At 37.1% G+C, this 21,791-nt stretch overlaps 2 protein-coding genes across 3 annotated transcripts; one reads left to right on the forward strand and one right to left on the reverse strand.

Moving 5' to 3' along the window:
• The first annotated feature begins 313 nt into the window (after window positions 1-313).
• On the forward strand, window positions 314-7,152 carry LOC127807811 (peroxisomal 2,4-dienoyl-CoA reductase [(3E)-enoyl-CoA-producing]-like). 2 transcript variants are annotated; one of them, XM_052345929.1, is made up of 5 exons: window positions 314-626; window positions 4,970-5,129; window positions 5,822-5,994; window positions 6,086-6,308; window positions 6,736-7,152. In XM_052345929.1, exons 1-5 carry the CDS (start codon window positions 396-398, stop codon window positions 6,888-6,890), a joined length of 942 nt encoding a protein of 313 aa, XP_052201889.1. In that variant the 5' UTR covers window positions 314-395; the 3' UTR covers window positions 6,891-7,152. The 2 variants fall into 2 exon arrangements, with proteins under 2 accessions (XP_052201889.1, XP_052201890.1); XM_052345930.1 differs by lacking the exon at window positions 4,970-5,129.
• Window positions 7,153-13,348: 6,196 nt separating this feature from the next.
• LOC127807810 (uncharacterized) lies at window positions 13,349-14,797 on the reverse strand. Its single transcript, XM_052345928.1, has one exon. It carries the CDS (start codon window positions 14,556-14,558, stop codon window positions 13,605-13,607), a length of 954 nt encoding a protein of 317 aa, XP_052201888.1. The 5' UTR covers window positions 14,559-14,797; the 3' UTR covers window positions 13,349-13,604.
• Window positions 14,798-21,791: the final 6,994 nt, after the last annotated feature.

Consider the following 21,791-nt stretch of genomic DNA (forward strand, 5'->3'; position numbering starts at 1 on the left):
TAATATTGCGGGACCAAATAATAAGGGCGTTCGTGATGGTATGTTAACAAAAAAAATAATAATAATAAAGGTAAGTTATACTTTGGTGTGTTACCAAATTATTTATTAAATTTCTTAGAATATATTTGATGATATATGAGTTATTTTTTTTTATAAAATTTAAGATAAATTTATTTAGAAGAAAATAATAAATTTATTTAAATCATTTTAAATAATAAATTACGTTTTTTGTTTTGTTTTAAATTTATCAAATAAATTTAAGATAAAGGTAAGGGTAAGAGAAAAAGTAAAGGTAAGTTATATCCCACTTTTTCAACCTTTGACAAACGCCGCTAAAGGTAAGTGAAGGGCGGCGGTGATCCCGAGAACAAAGAAGTGTGGAGACGGAGAAACAAATGAAGCGAGCCTGGGACTCCTACCATCGTATGCGTTGGTTGGAAATGGAGTCGCCATTCAAGGGCGATATACTGAGAGGGAAAGTGGCAGTGGTGAGCGGTGGCGGGTCGGGCATTGGCTATGAGATATCTGCACAGCTGGGGAAGCATGGAGCCTCCGTCGCCGTCATGGGCCGACGGCGACACGTTCTGGACGCCGCCGTCTCGGCTCTCCGATCTCAGGGCATCCAGGTTTCCCCCTTTCCCCATCTGGGTTTCCCTTTTATTGCCCAAACATATGTGCACTGCACAGACAGAGGGATTCAAGGAAAATATCTCTGTTCTCTGTTTTGTTTCTAATCTTGTCTACGTTGACTTTGTTCTTTTTTTTTCACTCTCTTACTGTATTAATAATATTGCTTGCTTCAGTTTCTTCTCCTCCGTATGATTTCTCACTGCTCCTAACACTTTTTACAGTTACAGGAAATCTTAATTTGCTTTGCTTCTCAAGAATTTGATGAACCCTTGGTGAGAGTGACAAAATTAGATATTCGTTTAAGTGGATGATGGTGCAGAATTACAATTCAACGTAAATTAAACCAACAATTTAGAATTAATAAGATAACAAAAGCAGCCAGTCTTGATCTTCTGCCTGTGTCGAATATTTTTTATCTTGCTCGATGTGGCCTCGGATATTTTTTATTTAAAAAAATATATATATTTTCTGATTAGAAAAATATATTTTCTTAACTTTATACATAAACTAAATACATGTATATATAGTTTTTTTCAAAAGTTATTTTAATTTATTACTATACAAATTAACAAAGAGTCGAATTAAATTTTTTTTTTTTTTAGTTTTGGTAAAGGAGTGCTAAATATCGAGGCTCCGAAAGTAGGATGCAGATAAGTTTTGCGAGATATAAAAGTTTGGTTGGTTTGACAGATAATGCTATTTGTAGAATCGTTTTGACAATTGATTGGATAAGTTAATTTATCGCGATATTTTAATGTCAAAATATCGTGATAAATTGACAGAAAGAATCAATAATTTGAATACTTACTCATTCTTCCTCACTCATTCATTCTCCTTCTCTCTCTCTTACACACACACAGTCTCTTCTCTCACCGCTGTCATCGGTATCTCCACTCATTGTTTTCGCCAACTTCACCTCCACCTGTCCCTTGCCTACTCTCTGTCTCCCACTCTCTCTCACAGTCTTGATATGAGCACTAGATCAAATTTATTTTTTATAAAATAGTTTTAAGTTTAATTTACTTACAACATTGCTTAATAAATAAAAATATGATATTAAAAAAATATTATAGTAATAGTTAACAAAATTATTAAATTATCTTATCTATGTATGTAGGGATAATTGTGTGTGCAGGCGTTGGGTGGGGGGGGGGGGGGGAAGAGATTGTGTGTGAGAGAGAGTGAGAGATAAAGAGTAGGCGATGGACGAGTGGAGGTGAAGTCAGCGACAACAATGAGTGGAGATGTCAAAGACAATAGGGGAGGAGACTCTGTGTGTGTGTGTGTGAGAGAGAGAATGAATGAACAGGTATTCAAATTATTGATGAATTAATTTATTATAATATTTTAGTGCTAAAATATCGCGATAAATTGAATTATTCAATTGATTGTCAAAACAATTGTGCAAATAGCATTATCCGTCAAACCAACTAAACTTTTACATCTCATAATATTTATCTGCATCTTATTTTTGGAGTCTTCATATTTAGTATTTCTTTACCAAAACTAGAAAAGAGAAAAAAAAAAATTCATTCAGCTCTTTGTTAATTTGTATAGTTATAAATTAAAATAATTTTTGAAAAAAACTATATATATATATATGTATTTAATTTATGTATAAAGTTAAGAAAATATATTTTTCTAGTCAGAAAATATTTTTTTTGTATATTTTTTAAAATATTATATATCTTTATGATTAGAAATATGTAATTGTCACCTCCACTAGTATAGTACAGTTGGTTATCAGATAATAGATTACACTCAATGATGTAAGTTTGAGTCATAACAGTCGTAATGTGAGAGTTTGTGAGGATGACTCTTTGTGGGCGTTATGCATTGTGTCTTCTACCTGATGTACTGTTGTATATTATGATTAATCTCTTTCACGTGTGTGAAACAATGTGTAAGTTTTACTTTTTTGTGTCCTAAAAATACGTGGTTGTCTATATTTTTAAAATATAATATATATTTAGTTTCTATAAAGTTTAGAATATATATTTAAAAATGTGTGTTGAGGGAGTGTTGGGGGGCGGGGGTGTTCAGGGGGTTGGAGAGTCTGTACATTATATGCATGCTCGACACGTCGGCGTCGGGCATTTCTTCCGACGCGGGCAGGAGATGCAGACTGCAAAAGCAGTACCCCACCTTACATCAATGTTAAATAAACAGTGTCGTACATCAGGACACTCTTGGAAGAAAATAACAAGAGTTGTTGCAACTTCCGTGATATGGGAAATCACATTTAAGATAATTAAATTTTAGCCTTTTTTTTATTTTGGTCACTAAATTTAATTTTTTTTAATATAATCATAGAAATTTAAAAAATTTTGTAATATGGTCATATATAAGATTTTATGACTAATGTGACAAATAATAAAAATTATTGTACCATGATAACTAATTTGAATGTGTCACGTGTTAATATATAATAATATTATATTAAAATATCATTGCACAATATTTTTATTATTTGTTATATTAGCACTACGTCACCCACTCTGGCTATAAAGTGGCTGAAAAATCTTATATGTGACTACATTGTAAAATTTTTTAAAATTTTATGATCACATTAAAAAGAATTAAAGTTTAGTGACCAAAATAAAAAACACACTAAAATTTAATGATCTTTGATGTGATTTACCCTCGCTCTTATATTTCGATGAACCAACCTTAAAAAAATAAGAATAAATTATATAAAATCCCCTGCACTTAGCGTCATGTGTATTTTACCCCCTTGTGATTTTGATTGTATCAAAAAATCTCTTATACTTTCAAAATGTTGCCATCAGTCATAATTTATTGTTATTTTATATAATTTTATACAATAATCTATAATACATAATTCTACATATATAATTTTAATATATCAAAAAAATATAAAATTTTGCATTAATCAACTAATTGCATAAAATTATGTAAAATAACAACAAATTGTGGCTGATTGTAACATTTTGAAAGTGTAATGAGTTTTTTTTATGCAATCAAAAGTACAAAGAGTAAGTTACACATGATCCTAAGTGCATGGGTTTCATATAATTTACCTAAAAAATAATGAAAGAAGTATATATATATATATAGAGAGAGAGATGCTAACTCGTTGCATCCAGTAATTACCTTATATTAGTCTGTTAGGGTAAGTTGGCAGTTTAAGTTAGTTAAAAACTTTGGTTGCACAAGTTCGAAGTTTGTACTTGTACCAATTACCAATCCTCATAATGTTTGAATATCAATTTAGTGATTTTAAAACTTGTAATCCATGCATTTACCAAAGAGTGTAGAGATGAAATTTTGAAATTTGACACAAACAAATAGTAACGCTCCAAATCTTAACGTTTTATGTTTCAAAAATTATAACATTTATTTTTAAAAAAACCCATAAAAAATGATGTCTTTTAACTCGTAGAATAAAGTTAAAAAATTAAAAAAAAAATCGAGTTCTTAACTATTCAAAAAAATATTAAAATTAAAAACTAAAAAATATTTTCTATAACTAAACAAGTCTTAAACTTATTGGAATGCTTGCTTGATGTTTGTTGGGAGTGGAGTCCAATTTCATTTTTTATGTTTTTTGGCTGAGTGCCTTAAATTAGTATTGATTGAGCAGTTGATAAGCAATGGAAAATCAGAAACAAACTTGATTATGGTTAATACACTTGAGCTGAGCATTCCCAAATCATTGGACATTCTCACAATTGACAAAATCTTCATATCAACAGACTTGTGCCTCTTGCGGTTTCCTTATGTTGTCTGTTGGTGTTGATATAGCCAGGACAGGAACGTGGAAGCCAGCTAAATAACTATCCTATAGACCGTGAAGTTTTTGTATTCTTCAAGGAAACAACTTTTTTCAACCCTATTTGGGTTGGGAAAATACTTTTGGTACTCTTTGGATTATACTTGACCTACATAATATATGTAAAATAACAAAAATATCCTTTCTTTAAAGTGATAAGACGGTGAGACACGAATGATATTTTTGACATTTTACATACATTATATAGTCCAAAAAGTACCAATAACATAATCTTTGGATTGAACTAAACTAAGAGGCTAATCAGTAGCGGCAGATGTTCTGAAACAATGTACTTTCTAAGTGAACAGTGGACAACTGGAACTGAATAGAAACAAGACAAGTCATATCATCTCAACTTTTTATGCTCTGTTCTCTAGTTCACGGGTAGAAATAATTGGTTTTGAATGATTATTACCGTATTGCTACAGTCTTCACGGGTTTTGGTTGTACCACTGGCATTATTAATCATGATCCGGGGCTGAGTTGGATGATCAAATAAATGTCTGTCTTCTTGACTTCTACTTGAATTCTCGCTTACATTTGCAGGCTATTGGGCTCCAAGGAGATGTCCGCAAACAAGACGATGCAGTTAGAATCCTGGAATGTGCCTTTAAGAAATTTGGCAGGATTGACATTCTCGTGAACGCTGCAGCTGGAAATTTTCTTGTTCCAGCTGAGAATTTGTCCCCTAATGGCTTTCGAACAGGTTGGATTGGGCTGGGTTTTATAGTCATGGACCAAAATCATAGGGCAGTGCGATTCTAGAACGGATGATTAAAACTTGAGTCTCCTTTTTAGAAGTTTAGTGCTTGCTTTCTAGATTCTTGGTGTTACCCTATTGAGATTGAAAGACCTTTGTATGTTCTAGATGTTAATGGGTTGCTTTTAGTGGATTGAATCTCACTGAATCATCCCAGCAATAAATGAAACTGAAAACAGCCTAGAAAGTAAACAAATTAAGGAACCTTATTATACATCTTCATAACTTCATTTGTTGGCCAAGGGTAGGTCCCAACTTTTCCTAGATATGACTCCAGTCTACCAGTGGAGAATAACTATTAGTTGCAGATCTTGTTTGACCGAAATCTAGTCTCAATTTGCTTCGAGACGAGGGCGTTTTATTTTGCTCTGATGACAAGAAGCTAAAAACCTAACACCTGAATGATGAGTTACATGGAGCACGCACCGAATAAAAGAATTACAAACACTTGTACATGCTTCTTCAGAATTGCATCATGCATTACGAACAGAGGTATTTGTATGCATTCGATTAACAAGACGTATACAAATTCGGAAATTCCTCTATGCCTCATTAACCTTGCTGCAAATGCCTTTCATCTCAAATAATGCTCTCCAAGGGCTTCAAATCGACGTTTCCCTTTTGGTTGGTCTTTGCAGTGATAGACATTGATTCAGTTGGAACTTTTATCATGTGCCGCGAAGCGCTTAAGTATCTTAAGAAAGGAGGACAGGGGCGGGACAATCCGTCTACCGGTGGGCTAATCATAAACATAAGTGCTACTTTGCATTACACAGCAACTTGGTATCAAATCCATGCTTCTGCTGCAAAGGTTTGCCCAAGTCTCTGGCTGCTAATATGCAAGAATTATGTGTGTGAACAATTGTCGGGTTCTTAAGAGCTCTCCCTTGTTTCCGTTGCAGGCAGCTGTTGATAGCATTACCAGGAGCTTAGCGTTGGAATGGGGGGCCGATTACAACATTAGAGTAAATGGGATTGCGCCAGGACCCATCGACGATACTGCTGGAGCTAGTAAACTTGGGGCTGGGGAGATAATGACTAAATCAAGGGAGAATGTTCCTCTTTTCAAACTGGGTGAGAAATGGGATATTGCTATGGCTGCTCTCTATCTAGCATCTGATGCAGGTCTGTACAGAATAGCAATAACTGTTATCCTTATTAGATGTTATAGCTTATATGACATATTTTATCCACAAGTCTTCTGTCCTAATTGGACAATAATCATTAGCATTCAAGATGACGAAGCAGCACTTCTTCTACAGCTCCTTGTGTGACAGGGACGAAGAAATGTGGGCCTAATTGAGGAGAAGTTAATATGATTAGGAAGCGAGAAGCCTAATTAATTTATAGTTACTTATGATGGATTGATTATACAAATTATACAAAATTCTGATTTATTGAGTGAAACATATTAGCTTTAACCATAAAACATTTACTCACTTCATTATTCACTCTTACAGGATGTGTTCTCCTTCACCAGTAGTACCCAATGCTCCTATGTTGCCTTGTACATATGTAATGAGGATATCTGATTAAGGTGTTGCATTTGTAGGGAAATTCATCAATGGAACAACACTGGTTGTTGATGGCGGGATATGGCTCAGCAGTCCACGCCAGCTTTCAAAAGAGGCTGTGAGCCAACTTTCACGTGCAGTGGAACAGAGATCCAAACAGACACCAATCGGGATTCCTAAGAGCAAGCTATGATCAAAGATTAAACACGGATTCCCCTCAAAACTGCTAGGATTGATATGAACATCTTCAATCACAAATTGTAGCAAGTTACCATGGTTTGAGATGAAAACCCTCCCTAATCCCTACTTCAATAAACAAAACCTGGGAATAAGTGGACTGCAATCAGCCTAGACACTTCTGTAAGATCATGCCATGTATGCTGCCTCTACCATCACCACAACAAAATACATAAAATCTATTTTCTACCTTAAACATTGTTGCTTGCTGCTCATCAGATGCCTCCCGGGCTTTAATCCAATGAATGCACAAAGAGTTACCAGTATCTGCAGCATGTACAAGTAAACATAACGCCTCTTGCTCCCCCCTCCTTTCTTTTTTAGTTTTTGGTGGTTTGTGTGTGTGTGTGTGTGTGTGGGGGGGGGGGGGGGGGGGGGGATGATGATGATTCGATATGGTGTCAAGCATGCAAGTGAAATTAGCCATCTCTGCTTTATCTTTGACACCATACACATGCAAATGGGCCGACAGAATATAGAGCAGCCACCCACACTCCACATACGGGCAACATGCAATTTCAGTCCCAAAGACAGCACACCAGAACATATAGGTATAGCCCCAATAATTTGGCAGCAAACACAACGATACCCATATCACAAGCACATTGTCAGCGACAGAATTTTGTTGACAAAAATGAGGAGAAAAAACAAAGGATAAAAAACCTACAACCCTTCTTCAGAAGGAAGAAACTTAATCCAAACAAATAACACATAATCACATTGAATCAAACAACATGTCTTTTCCCAGAAATATAAACATAAATAAGTATCTCCAACGCTGTACTTTTCATTCGAGGATATGACCATGAGTAGAGAAAAGGAACTAGGAACCTTAAATGAAGGCCAACATAACATACAAGCAAAAGCTAAAAATGAACGAGTAAAAATAACTGGAATTTCAAGACCAGTCATATATTGTAGTATCTATTTCACAGGTTATCAATGACCATAATGCACGTCACTTTTTCTTTTTTTTTTGCTCTGTAATGCGTCACTCTTTTACAAATGTGCTAGTGCTTTGTTTCTAATGGTGCACATTCCATTCTCAAATTATGATTAATCGACAATTAAAATGAGGAAATCTAATAGAGTGTTAGTCCAAAAACAAAATCAATCAGAAATGGAGTCATCTATTAATGATTTACACAAACGTATAACTTCTGAAGACAGGTACATCGGCAGGTGTTACTTTATTGGACTAATTAATGGGAACAAAAATAATAAAAGGTTAACTAGGAAAGAGATGGACAAAATATTTTAATTTCTATTTTTGTGTCTAGAATAATGTATCCCAAAATATTTTATTTCCATGCCATCTATCACCACATTAACAATCACCCCATAATTAGGTAATAGTTATTTAGCTATTGATCAAGTATCTGTGTCATTTAGTAAGCGACGAGATATTTCTCTTTGAACTCTTCGTTCCATCTAGACTAACAAGGTTACAAGTTCCTCCCTAGACATTCTAAATACAATTAGACCCTCTGCCAATCTATTTGACCTATCCAATGAGTTCCATTTGGTGAAATGAAATCCTTCAGTCTCTCATATGGTACCACTCCAAGTAGTCCTCACTCCTCAATGCCAGCCATTCAATCTAAAAAAACATTAGGGTCCAGCCTACCATCATAGGTACAAGCATCTGCTTTAACCTTTTCCGGTGATATCTTTAAAATCATCTAAGAAATATCTTGGATGATCATGAGGATATCATGGTAGAAGATACCAAATGTCATGAGTAATTCTCTTAAATGCTCTAAGTTAGACAAAAATAAAAGGGTATCAACCCTACTAGAAATCAAAGAAACTAGAATTCTCAAGCAACTGAACTACTAAAATAGGAAATAAGCCTAATCTGATTTATTTAGGATTATTACTTCCTAACTCTTCTTTTTTTTTCCCCCTAAAATACATCTTAATTCCTTGAACCCTACCACAAGGGTTCTCCCTTATATGAGTGTGCATGATCCAGAGCATCACATCATTTGATGAAAAAATCTGCTTAAAATTGTCATATGTGCACTAATGATTGACGTGCCAAGAAAAAAAAATTATGGATAATTGATGGTTGTATGCTTGTGCCATATTGTTATTTTAGACCTGAAGATGGCTCTAACTTCAAATACAATAAAACCCCACATCCAGCCTCTCCCATGTCAGACCCTCGATCTGACCAGAGGTCTTTCTGTAATTAGGAGAAGACCGAATAGGCGGGAAAGGATGAAACGAGGAGATAAGGGAGGGAAAAGAGAGAATTGGAGAGGAAGAGAGGAATAAAGAGAGATAGAATTTGAGAGAGAAAAAGGAGGGAAAAGATCAGTGTAGTATTCTCACATGATCCCCATCCTCATTGTAGTCTTCTTATTTATAAGGGAGGCGGTTAGTACATCTTCTAGAACAGCCCAAATGGCCAGCCAAGTGGCCATGTGCACTTAGCTGTAATTCTCTACATCTGCTAATCCATACACCCGAGTAACTACCTCAACTAACTAAATGACTAATTATAATATTACCCCCTTGGCTGTGACAACTCCCCCCTCCTTGAATTATTTCTTGTCCCCAAGAAATTAAAGGAGACTAGTGGCCCGGTAAACCGTTGGAGAAGATCGGGGAGATACTCCCAAGTTGTGTGGTCGGGATGTAGGTGCGTCCACTGCACTAGAACTTGTGTGAGTGGCATAGAATCTTGGTAGGTCACCCTCCTCTCCAGGATGGCTTTAGGCTCAGCTTCAACGACGGAATCTTCTTGGAGTTCTAGCAACTCTTGGTTGACTCCTGCTGCTATGCCAATAGCCTTCTTAAAGAGAGAGACATGAAACACTGGGTGTAACCCCACTCCATCAGGAAGCAGTAGCCGGTATGCCACTGGCCCTACCTTCCCGATAATCTTGAAGGGTCCATAGTACTTAGGATTGATTTTAGATATAGGACCCTTAGCAAAAAGATGTTGAAATCGCTTTACCTTCAAAAGAATTTCCTCGCCAACCTCAAAATTGTGGTGCCTATCCGCCAACTATTTCATACGGTGTTGAACTTAAGTAAGCTCCTATTTAATAACCTGCAAGGCCTCTTGTCTGGCTTGTAAGTACTGGTTTGCTATAGTTTTTGCAGGAATGTAGTGCATGATAGCCGAAATTATGGGAGGGGAATATCTGAATAGAGCTTCAAAGGGAATTCTCTTATGAGCAGTGTGGTAATTGGTGTTGTACTACCATTGGGCTAATGTGATCCATCTGTTCCAGCTCTGTGGTTGGGTAAAACATAGGCATCTTAGGTATAGGTATGTTTCGAGGCATTGATTAACCCTTTCTGTTTGGCCGTCAGTTTCTGGGTGGTAAGCTGATGACAACCGTAACCTAATTCCTAGGCCGTGAAGTAGAGTTTTCCAAAATTGACTGCTAAAGATCTTGTCCCTATCTGAGATGATGGCTCGTGGCACCCCATGTAGCTTGAATACATGGTCCATTAGTTTTCGGGCTACCTTTGTAGCCGTAAAGGGATGTGCCAATGCAATGAAACGGCCAAATTTAGTTACCTGATCGACCACCACCAATATAGTGTCAAAGCCTTTAGACTTGGGCAGCCCTTCGATAAAGTCCACGGTTATCTACTCCCACACTTGGGAGGGTATCTCTAAGGGTTGAAGGAGCCTGGGGTAAGGCACCTGCTCATGTTTGCATCGTTGGCAAGTGGTACATCTTAGGACATGCTGAGTCACATCCTTCTTGAGTCCCTGACCAGTAGAAGAGTTGCTTCACCCAGTGGTATGTTACATTTAGCCCTATGTGACCCCCTATAGGAGAGTCATGTAGAGACTATAGAATTTTCTTCTTCAATTGCTCATCCTCCCCAATGACCACCTTACCATTGTATCTGAGCAATCCTCCCTTCAATGTATACCCCGAGTCATCTTGAGGTTGTACTGATAGTCGAACCAGTAATTCTTGGATCCAATTAGTCTTCTCGTAGCTGACAGATATGCCCTACACCCAGTATGGTATCAAGGTTGAAATGGCATGTGCACTGCCCTCCATGTCCCTTCTGAACAAGGCGTCTGCCACCAAATTTTCTCGCCCCTTCCTATATTGGATTACATAGTCAAATCCCATGAGTTTTGAAATCCCTTTCCTTCGTAGTTGATTGCGAGCCCTTTGTTGGGACAAGAATTCAAGGCTCTCGTGGTAAGTCCAGATTGTGAAAGGCCGGCCTTCTAAGTAATATATCCACTTCTCAACTGCCATGAGGACAGCTAGCAGCTCTTTGTCGTAGATACTTAGGCCTACATGTCTTGGAGCTAGAGCTTGACTCAAATAAGCTATCAACCTGCCTTCTTGGATTAGTACTGCCCCTACCCCTAAGTCGTAGGCATCCGTCTCCAATATAAATTATTTGGAGAAGTCCAGCAGTGCTAATATGGGTGCCTTGGTCATGGCCTCCTTAAGAGACGCAAAGGCATTGTCAGCCTCGACTCCCAATGAAAGTTGTTCTTTTTCAGCAAGCTAGTGAGGGGTTTACCAATCATGCCATACCCTTGTATGAACCTCCAGTAGTAGCCGGTGAATCCTAGGAATCCCCTCAATCCAGCTCGCTGATGAAGCTAGATACAAAATAACTTTCGTCCAATGATGGATGAGCTAGTGATAATAGGGATCGTAGCTCTTCGAAACGTACCTGATACTCTTCCACCGTCCTCCTCTATTTCAGCTTATTGAATTTTTCAATAACGTTCGTCCTGGTCTTCTCCCCAAATTGGCTGCAAAGTCCATTAACGAACTCTGGCCAACTCCATTCCGCCTTTTCCCGACTCCAATTCTGGAACCAAGTGTCTGCTACATCATCCAGGTAAGCGGCTACGGTGTTCACCTTCTCTCCCTCAGCCACCCGATATTGGTAAAAAACTCTCTCACGCCGCCTAATCCACCACCGAGGCCTATCCCTTTCAAACGAAGGGATGTCCATCCTTGGTGCCTTGTATCGTGAAGTGATTTCCTCCTCCTCCACGGTTGGAATTGTGTTAATCAACCTCCATTCCTTCTTCGGTCTCCCCTTGACTGTTATACCTCCGTCTCCCCTTGGGCGTCATCAAGATTGGCCCTGAGGATGCTCTAGGAGGAAAATCCGTGGGTAGACTAGCGTGCGGTTGTTGAGCAAAGAGGCTTAAGGCAACACTCAACTGCTGGTTGAGTTGCTGGTTGAGCCCCGCAATCTCCTCCCGTAGCCCATTCACTGCTCGATCCACTGTCCAATCCAAATTGGTAGCATATTTCAATCGACTTCGATTAATCTCCTCCTGTGTGTTTCTAATGCCTAGCTCCAACAGATCCAGACGATCCTCCACCTGCTCTCGATATTGTCGCATTCCACCTTCCATGGCATCCAGTCTAGATTCCATCTATTTCGCCTTGGTTCCGTCAACCATCCTTAGCGCTCAAGTCGTTGGCTTTGATACCAATTGTCAGACCCTCGATCTGACCAGAGGTCTTTCCGTAATTAGGAGAAGAGGCGGGAAAGGATGAAACGAGGAGATAAGGGAGGGAAAAGAGAGAATTGGAGAGGAAGAGAGGAATAAAGAGAGATAGAATTTGAGAGAGAAAAAGGAGGGAAAAGATCAGTGTAGTATTCTCACATGATCCCCATCCTCGTTGTAGTCTTCTTATTTATAAGGGAGGCGGTTAGTACATCTTCTAGAACAGCCCAAATGGCCAGCCAAGTGGCCATGTGCACTTAGCTGTAATTCTCCACATCCACTAATCCATACACCCGAGTAACTACCTCAACTAACTAAATGACTAATTACAATATTACCCCCTTGGCTGTGACATCCCAGAGAAAACCAGAAGAAACATGAGAACAACAAATTTATAAAGGAAAATGATATGATTTGGCCATGTTGTATTATGCAACCCTAAAATGGGTCAAAGCTTAATTATGCCTGCACATTATGCTGGTGAAATAATTCAATCACAACATAATGAACAATAACTAGTTGACTGAGGGTAACATATTCTTAATCACAAAATTTACAGACAAAGATGCATGTTTTCTATCTTATTCACGAGAGCATCCAAAATTCCAAATCCATTTCGCAAGCCCAAGTAGCAAGAGTTTTTACATTGCAATTTCGAGATTTATATCACAACAATAAAAAATTGAATGTCAAAATGCTATTACTTGAGCTTACTAAAATAAAAATTTGGAATAAAAATACCAAAATACTCCTTTCCATGATAAAAAACATTCTACTGGTCAAAATTTCATTAATTGGAGCTAACAACCCTAATAAGAATAAAGAGGCAAAAAATACAAACATATAGAAAGAAACTAGCTTCCAGGTCTAGGAGCTTAAAGAAACTAATGAACAAAATGCAAATCCATGCCTTAAGTTACATGTAAACTAAATGAGCAACTAAATTAAGAAAAATGAATTTCTTCTGTCTATAGTTTTTCAAAAGTCTGTTCCTCAAACAATGCATTTCCAGCACAGATCATACAAGAAGCTACAGTTGAGCATAATCGAACAACGAAAAATAATGGCTGCGCCAAGACTTAATTTTGACAAACAAACGTGAGTACACAAGAAATAGAATACTCACCCCAGCCAATTAAGTGTCTCACTCTTTACACATCACTTTAACCAGTACATATTAAACCAATGTCTAATATTGTCTTAGACATCCATGTTTTCCAACTGAATGCTGCTTTTGAGAGGCACGTATTCCCCAAGATAGCCCCCGAGATGGTCATACAGAGCACTCTTGTCGATCCCTTGGTGGTGATAACTCTTGCAAACATAGTAAAACACACTTTGCACCAGCAAACCCACCAAATTCACAATCACCAATGTCCCAACCAAGAACCCACCAACCACAATCCTCGTAAACAATCCATAATTGTCCCCTCCATGAACCACCACAGCTCCAAAGATCCCGTTAATCGTCCCGCAAATTGCCAAATACCCAAAAACAAGCACCGCAGCCATGCGGGTCCGTCCCTTCAACAACTCATAGCTCTTCTTCATTGCTGCAAACCCGAAAAGCGGTTCGAGCACGGAGACCACGCTAGCCAAGTGCCACAATGCGGTGATGTACACGTGAACGACGAGATAGAGAAGGAAAATCACAATCATGGCGAAGAAGAACAAAACCGGGTTCTGCGTATCGACGGCTACGAGGAGCAGGACGAGAAAAGCAACAAAGACGACGTTATAGACAATCATGGTGAGAGAGACCCAGAGGTAGGTGATGAAGAGGCGCTTAAAGACGCTGGGAATGGCGGAGAGCGTGGAGGCGAAGGAGACGGGCTTGGAGGTGTAGAGCGAGGCGACAGTGAAGACGACGGCGGCAGTGGAGAGAAGGGAGAAGGCGAAGAGGAAGATGAGGTAGCAGAACTGGAAGAGGAGGAGTTTGGTCCATTGGGAGGCGTGTTGGTCGGAGGGAGTGCTGATTTGGGAGAGGAGGGGGTGAGTGAAGAGAGCGTGGGCGAGGATTGCGAAGGAGAGGGGGAAAACTAGGGTTAGGGTTATGAGGTAGAAAGTTTTGGGGGAGCGTTTAGGGATTGAGGTTGATTCCTTCAAGATGTCAGCTGTGCTCAGGAACTGGAGCTCTTCGGGTTGGAGATCCATCGGCGGAGCTGGTGGTGGCGGTGGTGGTTGACACAGATCTGATCGTGGATTTTGGATCTGTCAGCTGAATTGGGAGGTAGAACAGGAATAGGGAGGATCCTTGGAAGCTGAGAGAGGAAGAGGAAAAAGAAGAAGGGGACATGGCAAGAGTTTGATATAAAGTCAATACACTGTACCGTCGTGATTGGATATCATCTTCTTCTTTTTTAAGGTCTGATTTTGACTGGAGAGGAGAGGAGATATGATTTTTGTCGAATGTAATAATGTTAACGTGAATTTGGAGGGAGGGAGGGAGAGAGAGAGAGATGGATCGAGAGATAAAAATGATAAAATATAATCAAAATGATTTCATTAATCCAATTATTTATTTATGAAAATTCCTTTCCCGCATTTATTTGTTATTACCTTGCCTCGCCGGGAATGTAATTTATCCCATCCAAATTGCTGGACAAATTCACATTTTCTTGTTTAAAAGTACAGGACAAGCCATGGACCAAAATGCCCCGATTCTTATAGCCACTTGAATATGAGATTAATCGCCTTCCCATTGAAAATGTTAGATACGGTACAAAATACATACCTAAAACTTCTAACAATTAGGGGTGTATAATCGGTCATAATTGAACCAAATCATTCAAAAATTCTTAACCGAACCGAACTAATCAGCCTATAATAATCGAACCGAACTGACCAACCCCACTAATCGAAACTGAATTAACCGAAAACTAAAACATGATAATCGAAAACCCAACTAACCTAGCATACCGAAGAGAAGAGAGTCGAGAGACTGAACATCTATTGTCACCGGACACCAATTGGTCGGCCGGTGATTCCAATGATCGGAACTGATTATTGGATTCCCCCAACTATAGTGATTTATATATCTAAAAATAAGTTTGATCGAACGATTAATTTTTTGTAGATATAAAAATCTATAGTTAAAAAACTCTCACGTTTCTGGAAAAATAGAAGTTGCAGAGCAGAAAACTTATCAAAGGGCGAGCACGGTGGTGCAAATTGGAGGAGAGAAAGATGCACTTGTAGGCGTTGAAGTCGGCGTTGTTGTGTCAAAGGTCCAAGTCGGCGTCGATGTTAGAGCGGAAGCGTCAGAAGTGGTTGCTTCGACGAAAACAACAGTGTATGTGAAGTTTTAACAGTGTATCCGATCTCCATATGCACACCTTTGTCTTCGTCTTTGCCATCGCCAGATTTATGAAGACTCAATCGGAGTGGAGTCTTCGTTCTTCCTCTCGCTTGTATCCCCTTGCAGTATTGTGAATTGAATACTTCGATCGGAGTATTCACAGACTCGATCAGAGTGGACTTGATCTGTGAAGATGTGAGAAACAGAGATAGATAGAAAGAGAGAGAGAAGAACGAAGACAAGTACAGAGGCCCATGGGGTGTCACACCCGCATGAGGGGGGGTTGTGGCCGGTTCGGTTCGATTTTTTGAGTATTTTCATCAAAATAACTAAACCGAACCAAACAACTGATTTTTGAAAAAAAAAATTAACCGAACTAAACTATTCTTTTTGAAAAATTGAACCGAACCAACCAAATTTTTCTGTTCAGTTCGATTAGTTCGGTTTAACCGAACTTCTACTTACCCCAACCAACAATCCCTTTCAAGTAGGATGAATCGGCCACGACTATTACCTTCTTTAAGCAACCATCACTCAGCTTTGGCACGTGTTTGCAATAATTGTATAAATTAAAATTGAAAATAATAATAATAATAATAATAAAGGGTTGTTTTTGTGTTTTAATTTTAAATTTTAAATTTTAAATTCATTTTTAATTTTTTATTTTGAATGTTTGTTTTGAGACGGTTGAAAATATATTTTTTTATTAATAGTGTTTTTTGTTTTTTTTAAATTTTAAATATATTTATGATGAAAACGGTTAAAATGATTTTTTATTTTTATTTTAAAAATAAAAAAATAAACACATTTTTATTGTTTTAAAAAATTAATACCAATCTAAAAATAATAAAGAGAACATAATCTAATTTTTTTCACAATTTCAGCAACATGCATACCACTTTCTGCACATAAAACTTTAAGTTTTTGTACTTTTAATTACTTCAACACGATTATAACACAAAACCCTTAGAATCTTCTATGGATAGAAGGTTCAAATTTCAATTTTTAATAAAGTGTCAATTAATTTTAATGACAATAATATTGTGAAGTTCAAACAACACTATACATGTGTACACCATAATTGAATGGAACATATGGATTGAGTCAAGTCCAATGGAGGGGAGGAGAAAAGAGATTTTTTTTTTTTTTTTATTTGAAAGATATTTTAAGAAGAGAAAGATACATGATACCTTTCTATCTTCTTCCATCCCCTTATATTTCTCACTCTTCGGGTAAAGTATGGATTGAGTCAAGTCCAATGGAAGGGAGGAGAAAATAGATTTTATTTTTTTTTACTTGAAAGATATTTTTAGAAGAGAAAGATACATGATACCTTTCTATCTTCTTCCATCCCCTTATATTTCTCACTCTTTGGGTAAAGAAGGGAAAGCAAAATATTTATCTTTTCATTCTTATTTTATTTTATTTTTTTATTATTTTTACTATATTTTATCCCCTTTCATTCTCTTTCAAACAAAATAACTATATTACATTAATTTATCTTTCTATTTTATTCTATTATATATCGTTCACTCTCTTAGAATGACTATTATTGTGCGACTTTTAATTTATGTTCTCGATTACACAAGGGGAGGTAAATCGTAGATTGATCCTTTAATTCTTGCATAGGATCAGGATCGAACCCACAACTTATTAAATTAATATCAACATATTACTCATCTTATTGCTCCATCTATACCCCAGGGATTGCTTGAGGCAGTAGCATTTTAATTCTTTTTTTTTTTTTCCCTTATTGTTTGGGCTAAAATGAGCACCCCCTAATCACTTACAATTGACCCACTTGGGCCCAACCTACATTTTCTGCCCATTTTAACCCAAACTAAAACCTTTTGGGCCACTAAAATGTAGCCCATATTTAGCCCGTCTGCCTACGCGTTAGCAGGCTCTTCTAGTTCCTAGTACTCAGTAAATTGACAATGAATTTCTCTAGAAAGCTAGAAAAAATAATTACAAGATAGACATGAAAAATCAGGTCAGCATAATTAGGTGATTTTACAGTTGCATTGAATATTTATCCTCCGCCTTTCATTAATTTGGCCATAACTCTCTTCTAAGCTCCAAATTAGAAACTAGCATCAAAGGCCTGCAATTCTGGAGTTCTGGATGTTCTCCAGATGTTGTTTACAAATGGATTAATTGCACTCTCTCTCTCTCTCTCTCTCTCTATATATATATATATAAATATATATATATATATATATCAATTACAAATAGCTAGAAAAGGGCAACTAAACTCCAGTTGCTTTATAAGACTCGCAATTTTTGAATTACTCAAAAAGCTTAAATTCAAATCAGGTTCACGTCCAAGTCTCAACCGGCTGCATCAAGCGACCTTGAGTAAAATGGTTATGCCTTTCTTTAGAAAATTCCAATTTACGAACCATTTGTACTAGTTAAAATTATGCATCTCTACATTCTCAAGTATACAAGTTTTGGGCTTCTCGTAATACAGATTTCTGTTTAAACTCACAAGTTAGTCCAATTACAGTTCTTGCTTCTGCAATTCAAGGCATCATTAATGCTAACATAATGTTACATAAAATAACGTGTTTTAAGACCACGAAGTATACACAATATAGCATAACAAATATCCTGGGGACTTGTACAAAATCGAATCCTCAATAGGCCTAATTCAGAAAAAGATTAAAAATACAATATTCTACAATCCATATATATCTTCATTTGGTTTAGAGGGCAACTTGAGACCTCTTTACCCTTTCCAAAACCTAACAAAACCTGGATTTTGAATACAAAGAGTGAACATACCAAATACGCAATAAGCGGACGCACTAATGCATGATGCACATACCACATTTCATGGCATGAATCAAGTACACAAATCATGTCAAACCATACATAACCTTACCACGCAAAGGCATCCATGGATCATACCAATTCTTGAGCAAAACATATTTATCCAAAGTCACTTTCACGTTGATGTAATAAGTTTCATGCCGTTCGTGTGCAATGCCAGAGAGAGAGAGAGAGAGAGAGAGAGAGAGAGAGAGAGAAACCCCCCTTGCCTAAGGAGCTATAAACTTTGACCAAAGAATCACCCTTTCGGAGCACCCTCAAACCTCATTTTCAAGCACCTTGGTATGGGCTTCAAGATATCACAAATTGATAGCAAGAGGCCAGATATGAGTAACTAAAATATCCCTTTTGGCTCACAACTTCCCTCACCTCCTCTCCCTTTCTTCCTTCTCCCTTTCTTTACTCTTTTCTCTCCTGTCTAGATTCTAGGGCACTCAACAATAATAACATTTCCCATTCTTTAGCATATTCCCTTCTAGAGCTCCAGGCGTGAAAATCATATTTGTTTACTCTGCCTATTCCCTTTTAGAGAGGACTTGGCATGAAAAACATATATGTTCCCACAAATAACCTGGTGAAATCTTACAATCCCCATTCTTTAGCCTTATTATCATATTTCCTTAGGCTCATCAGCCTCCTTTCCTGGCACACATGGCCAATTTCACTTCGCACCATTGCCTCCATCACTTGGGTATCTCAATCTCCATCAATCATTACAACCCCAGTCACTTGAGTAGTCTTGGCCCCACTCTCATGTTGTACTCTAAGACTACGGAACATTGGTAACTCTTTGCACATCTCTATCAAACTCGTACCTTCTTAACATGTCTGCAAGGGTCCAGTACATCTTTACTTGTACCCTGACAAATATATGGAGACAGCATTTTTTAGATCAACACATTTTTTCTATTCTTCCATACTGTCCCCAGCACTAGGGTCATCGTCCTTTGCTTTAAAGTTTTTCCTAGCAACAAGGTCTCATTCGTATCCATTTTGCTGATCAAGTGCATACCCTTCTCATGGATCATATATTGTCTTATAACAAAGACAATCACGTGCCTCACCATACTTGATACCAATGATTTTTCTTGTTAGAGACCAAATATTTCCCGTGTAAGACAGCAAGGACTTGCTCCGACAGAAACCAACACTTTCCAATGTTAGACATCAAGATTTGCTACATTAGACACCAAGGGTTTGTTACTTCTAACAGCAAGCATATTGCCATGTTAGACACCAAGGACCATCTTCCTTGTACCTTAATCCTACTTTGAGTGCTTTGGCTCTACCTTATGCCCTTCCTGTAGCATAATCTTTACATTCTTTGCGTCACAAACTTGAAAGGTTTTGATTAACAGATCTAGCCTTGGCTGGACATTTTTTATTTTATTAAGATCTACGCAGGCCAAAGTGTGGTTCACTGTAGGTTTTGTGCAAATCCCCAAGGGTAACATAACAACTCACTGTAACTCCACCTAAGGGCACAAATGGGACTGAGCATAGTCCTTATGGGTTGATATATCACTTACCCTAGGGTAGTCAGCCTATCATAAGCGAACTAAAGCCCTACATGGCACACCCTAGATTTTCATGATATTTCAACTGAGAACATAGCATGCAAACTCACCAACTTAGAATCAAGCCTTACCCTAGCATAATCCACCTCAAAATTAGCCATCAGTAATTGACAACAATAGATGTTTCGCTAATGATCCTCAAAACACAATTCTTTGCCAAAGTTGCATATACAATCTTTTGATAATTTGGACAAAACACAAGCCTATCTCCCTACATGTTGATAGACAGACTGCTTCAACATGTTAATAAATGTACCAGTCTATAATTATAGCCCAAAAGAAAAAATGAGCCCTTGTAGGGCAAAAAAATAACTTACACCCTGGTTTTAACTTGTAGAGTCAAAGAGGCTTAGGGTTTGCTTGCATTAGTGCTTTAGTCAGTTGGGCGGATCTTTGTGCCTTGTCATTCAGGCGGTCAATTTGCCAAAGCCCCAAATTGCAACTCTTTTTTTTTTTTTTTTTTGGTATCTATTCCGAAACTGACAACAATGTTTGGAAAACCACAATTTGGGTTGATTTGGGGCAGATGATTTGGCCAGTTTTCCTGCACACCCCTACCTTTTCCTTTTACCATTTGGAAATCCCATCTATAGTTTCACATAACTAATTTTCTTTCCATATTAATGCGAAATAGATAAATAAAGGGCAAAGACTGGCGGGGTAAAGGAAAGTGGATAAGCATAGAATAAATACATAGAAACAGATAACAGATATGGTGATTTGTGAAATGAGAAGGCAAAACATGAGAGGATACAGTATACACTAAATAATATTTGAAAATAATATGCAAAAACCACCAAAGATATACACACTCATTCAACAAGAAAGATATAATTTAGTTCCTAAAGTTAAACATCATGTAACATACAAAATGTAATACTATTTCATGAGTCATATACTATCATACCACATAGTATGAAAAATTATTTGAATTTAATAGTCCATAAATTATTGGTCAAAACTACATGAATTCACAAATCACGAAACATTACAATTCAACATATAAATGTAATTTAACAATATCAATCAACATTTAATAATCACAAAATACACAACAAAAAAATTTTAAGTTGACATAACTAAGATCAAGTCAATCCTCATCATTGTTGTTAAAATCCCGATTCAACGTATATGATTTTACGCATCGGAGACCTCCAAACTATTCCAATAACATGCAAAATCGGAATTGGGGTAAAATCGCATAAAATTGAGATTTTAATGGGTAAAATCGTACAATTGCATGCGTAAAATCGTAAAATCGCATGGGTAAAATTGCATAAAATCAGGATTTTCTTTATCCTTTAAATTTTGAACACCATGTTTTGATGCAAACTAACAATTGATTTGTGATAACTTTAACCATGTTTTGATTATGGATGGATGAATGATGGATTTAATATTTAGAAACTTCATATTATTTAGTATTTTTGAAATTGATAGATAAAGTAATTTTGAAATAGGTACATGCATTTCATTTATAATAAGAAATAATCAAGTTATTAAATAATATTAATTCATTTTTTATAAAATTATGTTATTATAAACATATATTTACAAAAATTAAAGGGTATTTTTAATTGTTTCTAAAATTTTACAATTTTATGAACCCTATTTCGATCCCATTTAAAATCCCGATTTTAACTGCATTGATTCCCATAAAATACATTAAATGGCAGG

The sequence above is a fragment of the Diospyros lotus genome, chromosome 8 (assembly GCF_014633365.1).
Source record: "Diospyros lotus cultivar Yz01 chromosome 8, ASM1463336v1, whole genome shotgun sequence".
In the NCBI taxonomy this organism is placed as follows: Eukaryota; Viridiplantae; Streptophyta; class Magnoliopsida; order Ericales; family Ebenaceae; genus Diospyros; species Diospyros lotus.